This window comes from Lolium perenne, chromosome 6 (assembly GCF_019359855.2).
Source record: "Lolium perenne isolate Kyuss_39 chromosome 6, Kyuss_2.0, whole genome shotgun sequence".
NCBI classification, from domain to species: domain Eukaryota; kingdom Viridiplantae; phylum Streptophyta; class Magnoliopsida; order Poales; family Poaceae; genus Lolium; species Lolium perenne.
This window is the reverse complement of record NC_067249.2, coordinates 16,187,984-16,198,223: the sequence shown is the minus strand read 5'-3', so window position 1 is coordinate 16,198,223 and position 10,240 is coordinate 16,187,984. Positions and strand designations below refer to the sequence as shown.

Genomic DNA, 10,240 nt, shown 5'->3' with positions numbered 1-10,240 from the left:
AAATGAAAAATGCGTGTTTTGTAGAATAAAACCCATCTTGGCCTATCTCAAACTATTTGCAATACAAATATACATGAGTGTGAGAATTGTGGCCTCATTTAGACAAAGTATGTTTTGGGGAAAGCTGTTTTGGGAAGGGCTTATTGTGGAAAACCATGCACCTTCATAGCTACTAGGTGATTTGAGAAGGCCTTTGAGAAGTGGCAATTTGTGGTAAAACTTGATTTATCTATGACTTATCTATGTTTTGAGAACTGGAAATTTGTGGTAAAGACTCCATGAGTATGTGCCACTATTTTTCGGAATTTTTGCACATTAAATGACTCATTTAACTAGTTAATCCCATTTGTTGACTGTCTGTTGACCAGCTACTTGAGGGTAAATCGAGCATATTGCACTAGCCGTACTAGCACTCAAGGGGAAAACCGAGCACACAAAAAATGCTAGTATAATGCTCGAGGTTATAGCTGAGTATATCTAAATTTTCAGGGTTAGACTCGAGGACGCGTGTTGCGGTGCAGAAATGAAAGACGTGCAATATTTGACGCGTAGACGCCGGTCGCGGTCCAGAAGTCCAAGACTTGCAATCGTGGACGCGTGGCGCATTGCAGAAGACCAAGACGAGCAGACGTGCAGCGGTGGACGCGTAGGACGCGGGTCGCATTAACCACCACTAGCCTTTATAGACGCCTCCTCCCACTATCTCTGTCACTCTCACTCGCCTACGCAACGCCGCCTCTCTCACGTCCCATCATCTTCTCCAAAGCAAAAAACCCTCTCCCTCTCCCTCTCCTCTGCCGGGCGAGATGGACAAGGAGAATGCCAATCCCATCGTCCACGGCGCCGTCGGCTCCAAGCGCGACGCCTCCCTCTTCGACGCCGTCCCCTCAACGGACGTCGCCGCCGTCCCCTCAACGGACGTCGCCGCCGCCTCCGCCGGTGCATCGGAGGCTGCTGCCGCCGGTCGCGGTCAGATCCCACCGGGATGGGACCCCTACGAGCCGGTGCCGTACGTCCCGCCCCCGAACCGCTACGACACCTCCATAGAGGACCCATGGAACGAGGTAATAACTACGGTTTGCTTCCTTTTTTGTTCCCCATTCCTTTTTGAACCCTATTTGTGCTGGTGTAGATGGATCTGTGGATGGATGAGTATTGGGCTAATATTTGCGCCGATTTTATTCCATTTTGCTTTGATCCCTCCTTGATTTCGTTCAAGATTTGGGTTTCGGCCGTTCGGTTAATTTATGCAAGTAATAATGGGATCTCAATCAGTTAATTTATGCAAGTAATCATAGGATCTCAATCAGTTATTTTATGCACGAATCAAAAGATATCAACCGTTTAATTTTGCAAATAATCTGGAATGTGTTCAAGTTCAGATCTGGAATCTGTTTCTTTGCCTATGATGAATCGGTGGGCACAGATTTTTACAGGGAGGGTTCAGCGAACCATTTCTGTGTACAAATCTGTTGTGCATGAGCTTTGGTTCGCTTACACCGTCCCTGTAGACATATAATCGTGTCCACTCTAACTGAGGCTGCCTCTGTTTTTCCTAACTTTGTTATCATGCACGTTTGCAACTCATTCACTAATAAATTCCCGTTTGATATGGATCAGCTGTCTGGCAGCGACGTCGGCAGCGACGACGAGCACCATGACGTCAAGACTCGCCAGGTGCTGCGGAGGCTGCAGGTCGGCCAGTATGTCTCCTACCTCGACGTCGCCAAGGGTGTCTACAGGTGCCCCTTCTGCACTAGGAGGCTCGGCGGCATCGACTTCAGCTGCGTCCTCACGCATGCCGAGAACATCGGCCACACCAACCCCAAGGTCGGCGCGTCGGTGAACCCCAACTCCTTCCGCGCCAAGCACTTGGCGCTCGGCATGCACCTCCGCAGCATCCAGCGGGTGGAGATCTCCGGCGGGCGCATGCCTCCGCTCAAGCCCAAGGCTCCCAAGGGGAGCAACAAGTGGAGGCAGAGGCAGATGGGGTAGGCGGAGTCCTGGACGTGTGCTGCTGCTGCCTCCTCCATTTTGTTGTTGGGATCCCTTTGTTGTTAGTTAGGGATCCCTCGTTGTTATGTTGTTAGTATGATGGTCTTTGTCTGCTGTGAAGAACCTCGAACCCTACTATGTTTGGCTGCTGAATGCAGCTTATTATCTATATTATCTATCCCTATTCTACTATATGACCTTGTGAATTTATCGTACATTCCCTGTAGATTTGCTTCTAGATTTAACTACATACATATGGACCAGATGGAGTACTAGATTGGGCTCCCTACTAGATTTGCTGCCATATTGGGAAAACAACCAGGGCCAAAAGGCACAAATAATAATTGAAGAAAGACAGAAATGCAAGCTTCTCTAGATTTGATACTAATTATGTGAAAAAAGGCAGAGAGAAGGAGGCAGAAAAGGTACTCTTAAAAGGGAAATGCCAATGGCCGAGAGAGACAAAACCCAGCTCCTGCTCACGTGCAACCAAACGCAATCTCGTCCTGTCCCACGCGGTCCCTTTCTACCAGCCCCACGCGACGCGGGCCCACACGACGCGGCCCCACACGTCAGAACGGAGCGGTCAACTTAACGGGAATCCTGCCGTCTGAGCTGCCTTCTGCGGGTTTCAAACAAGGACTTGGGGAAAAGTGAGGAAAAACTAAGGGGCTGGGGAAAACTGAGTACAACTAAGGAACCGAGGGCACGAAAATAGAAATCCCAAGAAAAAAATGCATAAAAAGTGAGATTACTCACTGCCTGCCATGGTGCGCAGGGGGCAGCGGCGTCGGGGGCAGCGGCGTCAGGGGCCGGGGGCCGGGGTGCGGAGGTGGTTGGTCGGGTGCAGGCCAGGGGCAGGGGCGGAGGCGGAGGTGGCCGATCGGGTGCGGGCCGGGGGCGGGTGCGGAGGCGGCGCAGCTAGGGAAAGTGGGGACGGCTCGAGCAGCCGGGCGCGGGCTCGGGCAGGCGAGAAGGTGGCGGCGGCGCGGTGAGGTGCGGCGCAGGCGGCGGCGGGCGGGAAAGGTGGCGGCAGCGGGCGGAAGGCGGCGGCGGGCACGCGGGGGTCGGGGGCTGCTCGGGCACGCAGCGGTCGGGGGCCGTTTAGGGTTAGCGTGCTGGTCTGGCTCGACCAGCGCTGCTAACCGGTCCGGCGCGCCCGCCCTATGCCAAGGGCCGGCTCTATGCCGAGGGCCACCCTAGGCATAGCCTTTTTTCTTTTTTCTCCTTTTTTCCTTTTTGTTTTTCCTCTTATTTATTTTTCTGACTATATATAATAATAGGTTCATATACAAATTTTGACCGCGTCGACGTTAAATCGACCGCGCGGTCCACCCCTTTGACTGTGCGGTCTACCCCTTTGACCATGCGGTCTACCCCTTTGTCTGGCCTCCAACGACGGTGCCCCTATGAACTTTACTCCAACTTTGCGTTTATTTATGTCATAGGAACAAGTAGTACGAATAATTATATCATCTTACCTCAAAATTCCCTCCAGTACATGAAACCCTAATTTTAGAGCCCCGTAGATTTACCCCGTAGATCATCTTACCTCAATTTCATCGTTTGCAGTAGTTACTACACATAAAATGACGCCACGTGGCTCCGCGTGACTTTTTGACTTCGTCAAAATGACAACTGTGTAAAACGGGGCCCATGCGGTATGGCCGTACCGGGCGCGCGGGTGCACCCGTCCACCAACGCGCTAAACGGAAAACATTTAGCACATAAAATGATGTGTCGTAGACCTAAAAACATTTTTCCTGGTATTTATTGAGCGAAGGAAAGTGTGGCCCTAGTTCAAATCCGGTCAGTTTCTAGCGGATTCGGTGGGACACCGCAGGAAGCAGGTGCGATTCCCAGATGGCCAGCGCGCGCATATGGCATGTGATAGGTGGTGTGTAGGAGGTATCCTGCCACTGCGCGGAGGTCTTGCGCAATACTAAAATGCACACCATGTAGCCGCTTCACAAAAAAAGGTCGTTCCGGCACCCCGAAAATGGAAACACCATCGCCCGTAGGTCGGATTGGAAATCTACGACCGGGGCCTTGCTTCCCATCCTAAGGCCCACGCACGTGCAAAATATGGCCTCGTTCCGACAAACTATGTGGTGGCACGGGCCGTTTACTACTCATTTCCCCTAAAAGCCATAGAACTCCGGACGTGATAGTCCTATTCGTGATGGGGTTTTCAAGATAATTTCTATATCCCAATTCCGTCTTTTGCAGTGGTTACTAGGACGCATAAAATAACGCCACGCGGCTCCGCGCGACTTTTTGACTTCGTTTACTTTGCCAACTGTGCAAAAACGGGGCCGACGGGACATGCGGTATGACCGTACCGGGCGCGCGGGTGTACCCGTCCGCCAACACGCTAAACGAAAAACATTTATCACATAAAATGACACGTCGTAGACTTAAAAAAATTCCTAGGATTTATTGAGCGAAGGAAAGTGTGGCCCTCAAATCCGGTCAGTTTCCAGCGGATTCGGCGGGACACCGCAGGAAGCGGGGGGATTCCCAGATGGACAGCGCGCGCATATGGCATATGGCATGCGATAGTTGGTGCGTAGGAGGTATCCTAGCACTGCACGGAGGTCTCGCGCAATACTAAAATGCACACCATGTAGGTGCTTCACACAAAAAAAAGGCCGTTTCGGCACCCAAAAATGGAAACACCGTCGCCCGTAGGTCGGATTGGAAATCCGCGACCGGGGCCTTGCTTCCCATCCTAAGGCCCACGTACATGAGAAATATGGCCTCGTTCCGACAAACTATGTGGTGCCACAGGCCGTTTCCTACTCATTTCCCCTAAAAGCCATAGAACTCCGAACGTGATAGCCCTATTCGTGAAGGGTTTTTCAAGATAACTGCCGTATCCCAATTCCGAATTTTGTAGTGGTTACTAGGACACATAAAATGACGCCACGCGGCTCTGCGCGACTTTTTGACTTCGTTTACTTTGCCAACTATGAAAAACGGGGCCGACGGGACATGCAGTATGGCCGTGCGAGGACCCTGCAGATCTACCTCTATAGCTTTCTTCGTGTGAGGGTTTACCAATGGACTTTTTATTTTCTTTGGTTTGTTTAGGACATATGTATATGGAAACCATAGGTTGTGCATACTTTACCATAAAATGGGCTCCATTTGAGCCGTAGCAGGAGTTTCCACATATAGATCCTGGATTTTACCAAGTGCTAGCCCATGTATGCGAAAATCGTCAACGCCGGGTACATGCAAGGTTATACAAACCTTACATCACACTTGTACACATATGTTAGAGGCATATGCAAGTTTTCCAGCGATTCCGACGCTCCGGTGGTCTGTATCTTAGGAAACCCTAGGGCGGGGACCCCGCAAATCTACCCCTATAGCTTTCTCCGTGAGAACGTTTACCAATGGACTTTTCTTTTTGCTTTGGTTTGTTTAGGACATATGCACATGGACACCATAGGTTGGGCATACTTTACCATAAAATAGCCTTCGTTTGAGCCATGGCTAGAGTTTCCACATACAGATCCTGGATTTTACCAAGTGCTTGCCCATGTATGCGAAAATCGTCAACGTTGGGTGCATGCAAGGTTAGACAAACCTTACATCACACTTGTACAGATATGTTAGGGACAGATGCAAGATTTCCAGCGATTCCGACGCTCCCGTGATCTATATCTTGGGAAACTGTGGTGACCCGGCATACCACTGCATGGTGTAGTACGCAAGTCTGATATAACACCAATGAAACACCGTTCCACTAGCATTATATCGCTCAGAGTGGTACAACAGAAACATATGCGGGTCCAAGGTATGTCTACAGAATTACAACAATGACTCTGTTCCATAAGATCCTCACAGCCTCCTACTTTACAATGAGGTAAAACTGCAGATAACTCCAGAAGAACGACTCGTAGTCTACTCCTATCACGAACTCTATTTGTAGAGTATTTAACTGGCTATAGGGCTATGAATAGATTCTAGCTAAATAGGAGCTAGGTTTAGGAAACTAGTTCCTTTCTATTTCTAAGCTAGGTTTTATCCCCATTGGATGTGGTGTTGACTCTTCTGACAGGTTCCTGTCCCTTGAAGTAGTTGTTGACTCCTCGGTCTTCGAGTTGTACTATAGATCCTCCTTCGATGCCTCCATATCTAAGCAGGGGATTTAAGAGTGGGATGAGTACGAGCGTACTCAACAAGTTCATTATAGGAAAGAGGTGTTTAATGCACTAGCTATGGCATTAGACCAGAAAGTCTAATACCAATGCAGGTTTTCATAATCATCTCTTCAAAAGGTTGCTTTTATTCAGAAGAACTATGTCCGTCAGCCTTCACCGGTTTACTAGAACTTCATGGAGCTCCTTTCCGGCCGCGTTCGCAGTTCCATATCCCGGAACAGGGAGTGACATGTCACGGTTCTTTACACTCTGCAGAGGTGTGTTGCTTTACCCATAAGAGATCTTAACCTTGGTGCCAACCGAGCCGCGGGCTCGTCCACACTTCCTTTGGTGTGAGGCCCGGTATAAGGTCTAGCCAATCATGTTCCTCCGCTACCTCGAACACCCACCCTTTGTTGCATGCCCCGACCCTGGGTCCACGCCGGTCCCATTATTCCCGTAATTTCAGGGTGGACCCCGACCACGACGACAGTGCTGGGCTCTACCATACACTCCTACGCCGGTAGCTGCAACCCATCATAGACCGCATTACCGTGGGGAATTAGAATGGGATCCCCACCCTCCGGTTGTTCCGCAAGACACAACTGCTATGGCAAGCAATGCTTTACCGTGGGGAATTAGAATGGGATCCCCACCCTCCGGTTGTTCCGCCAGATACAACTGCTACGGTAAGCGCATCCGTTGATGAACGAGAGGTGGAAACACTTTTGACTACTCCGTCCCACTCCGGATCTTATGGTTAACACGGGTATTATGGCACAAGAATCACTGGCGACATTTGTTGTTTAATCCTAGATGGATATAACCCTTGCAATGGAACCTCCACCATATCAACACAATCCATGGTTCCATTGCCCACCACTTAGTCATATTCATAGTTATGAAAGTAGTGTTTTTGGTTTTTATGCAATAGTGATAACCATAGTACTTTGCAAGTAATTTGATAGAAATACTCAAATGACATGAGCAAGTGATGAACTTGCCTTTCTTGACTGCAAGATTATGCAGGCAAGGTCTTCGATACGTGATAACTCCAAATTCTGAAATAGCATCATCGTCCGATAAGGACGATGTTTAAAAGATTGGCAAGGATGCAATAATGCATAGGTATGAGATGCAATCGCTCTAAGTGTGACCTAATCCCGATGATTTAGGATTAGTGAGTTGTAATGATTTGTTTAAGGTGTGTTACACTTTTAGAGTGATTCACAAACAAGGTTATTATTCAGGGTTGTGTTGTTTTAGAATCATAAACAAGTGGTAGAATGCATAGTAATAATCATACACACCAAGTGATAGTAGTTGTATAATCAGTAAAGAGCAGTTGTCAATTTTAAGTCTTATAGTGCATGGTTGATGATTACTTATTATATAATTCAAAAGAATAACTTTTGAAGAACATGTTCTTTGATAAAGAACAAGTATGATAATTAGGTTTGTGGGTTCTAGGGTTTACTATGGTTTTCAACTAGTTTCTAGGTAGGTATTAGATGGATCACAACATAGTTGGATTCATCAATAGCTAGAACTTGTAAGGTTGAACTAAACCTAAGTATCTTAAGCAATTAATTACACATGGGTGCTACCAAGGTTGGTTATATCTTACTAGTGATAGTTAGTTAGGTTTTATAGGTTCTATTAGACAGGATTGATGATGATACCTTATTTTCTTTAAAAGAATAACTTTTGAAGAACATACTTCTTAAGTAATAAGAAGTATTACAATTAGGGTTGAGGTTGTCTAGGGTTTGTTATTGGATCTACTAAGTAAGGAATGGTGGTTTCCTAAATAGGATGGTTGATAAGTATCCAACACTAGTGGGGTTTAGTGGAGTATGGTTAGGTAATACAAGATAATAAGCATGGTTGTTATTTGGTTTCCTCACAATGGTGTGATGCTAATCATGGATAGTTAAGGATGGTGATCTTGGAAATAGGAACTAGGGTTTTACACTTGGTTGATCCTACTAGATCAACAAGTTTTATTTAAATGAGAACATAGTATATCAATTAACTAGTGATAGGGTTCTTACATTTTATGTGAACATATGTATGTCTTTTAGTTGATAATGGTGGCTCTATGATTTGAATTAAAGTATCATGACCACCTGTTCTAACCTTGGGTTTAGGTTAGAAACAAATTAGGGTTCACATGTAATAATGGAATTAGAGTTCCTAATTAATTTAGGGTTTTAGGATTCCACATGAAATTATGGGGTTGTGTTCTTTATTCAATATGGAATTAGGGTTTCTTAATCACCATATAGTTCTTAGCTTGGTAACTTTATTATAAAGTTGAAGTTATTAATAACTTTGAATTAAAAATTAATATTGGATTTGACATGTTCTTATTTTTAAATAATTAATAATTAAGATAATTATTAATTAGAGTTTAAATCCTCTTATTAAGGATTTAATAAATTATAATCAAAGGAAAATTAGTTTTAACATTTTCCTGATTTGCTTACTGGTTTTTATTAATTTTAGAAGTTTTTATTAATTATTGAATTTTAATTAAATTTGGAATTAAAATTAAAGGCTTAATTAACAAGTATAAAATAATTAAATTTTTATTAAAAATAAAAATTTCATTTTATATTTTTATTGGATAGATTTTTCTTTTCTAAGAATTTTGATATATTATTTACCTTTTTCTGAGTTAAAATGAATTATCTATGATTTTGTAAAGTTTAAACTATTTTCTGGAATTTCAATTAAATGGAAAAGACCAATTGTACCGGTTGGGTTCTACCCTAAGACGCAGAGAGGTGGGGTATGATCCGAGTCAGCTGCCTCGTTGGCAGTTGACTGGGTCAAGCCAATATTCGGGCCCAACGCCGGTGAGCCGGTGCACGGCGGCGACGCCGTTCTACAGCCTCACGGGATGAGCTAATAGGTGTTTCCGCATCCCCTCGGTGTTCTGAGAACGATGGTGGTATCGATGCTTCCGAAAGGTCACCAGAGATGGCTCCGGCGAACACCTCTGTGGCGGCGCAATCCCGGCCACCAAGCTACTGCTAGCTAATCGCATCAATAACTCGAAATAATGAGCTCCAGAGAGGCGCAAGATCAACCTGAGGCTGTTGGTGAGCTCGGTGAAGCTCGGGGAGGCTTGGTTCGCCGGAATTCGCAGCTGCCGGTGTCGGAGAAGATGATCTCACCGGCGTCGATTTCGGGTGTCTCAGCTCAATTCCTCCCAGGGCCTGGGCTTGTCGACGACGGCGGTCACGATGGTATGCTCCGCTTGGCTCGGGGAGGTCTCTATCACCGGCGGTAACGAAGACTGGCGGAGCCAGGGTGTCGGCATAGATAAATCGAGGAGAGGGAAGAGGGGAAACGGAGCTATTTCGTTGTCCAGGGTACTTATAGGGCTCAGTGACCTGCCTCCTCACGCGGTGGAGCACGGAGAGGTCGACAGCTCGAAGAGGAAGACGAGCACGGCGTCGTGCTGGCCGGCATGCGGGAGGAAGGGGATGAGGACGACCCTCCCCTGATTTTTTTAATGAAGAGGTACGGGCTGCTGTTGTTGGGCTCGACTTGGGCTGCTACTGGGCTGGCGCTTGGGGCTGCGTCGATGGCTGCTGTTGGGCTCCTGCGGCCAGGTAAGGTCCAGGTGAGGCCTTTCTGCTTTTTCTCTTTTTCTGTTTTCATTTTCTGTTTTATAATTTACCAAATTGAATTCATATTTGAATTCTATTATTTTTGGCAGGTGTCTCAATTGTGTTAATTCCTTTTGGATGTTGTGAAATGACTATTACACCCATAATCCATTTGAAACAAGTATCTTATCAAGCATTATATTACATACTTGTGTTTTATTCAAAATAGCAAATGAGCATGATTTATATCCTCATTTTATATTTATGTTTTTCTTGTGGATCAATCTATTTGAAGTATTAGAGTTGGTAAGTCCAGCTCAAGGTATTTTAGAGTTTATCATTAGGACTTGTTATCTTATTTAAGAAGTTGGTTGTTCACATATGATTTTATGTGAGTATCAATCTGTTAGGGTTTTTATGATGTCTATTACAACCCCCTTATTAAGGATAATATTAACATTATATTTGAAAGAA

General features: G+C 46.0%; 1 protein-coding gene across 1 annotated transcript; it reads left to right on the top strand.

Annotated features, from left to right (window-relative positions):
- The first annotated feature begins 648 nt into the window (after nucleotides 1-648).
- Nucleotides 649-9,894, top strand: LOC139832306 (uncharacterized). The gene is made up of 3 exons (XM_071822034.1): nucleotides 649-1,064; nucleotides 1,621-1,830; nucleotides 9,877-9,894. The coding sequence occupies exons 1-3, from the start codon at nucleotides 807-809 to the stop codon at nucleotides 9,892-9,894; spliced, it is 486 nt and encodes a 161-aa protein (XP_071678135.1). The 5' UTR covers nucleotides 649-806.
- The last annotated feature ends 346 nt before the right edge of the window (nucleotides 9,895-10,240 follow it).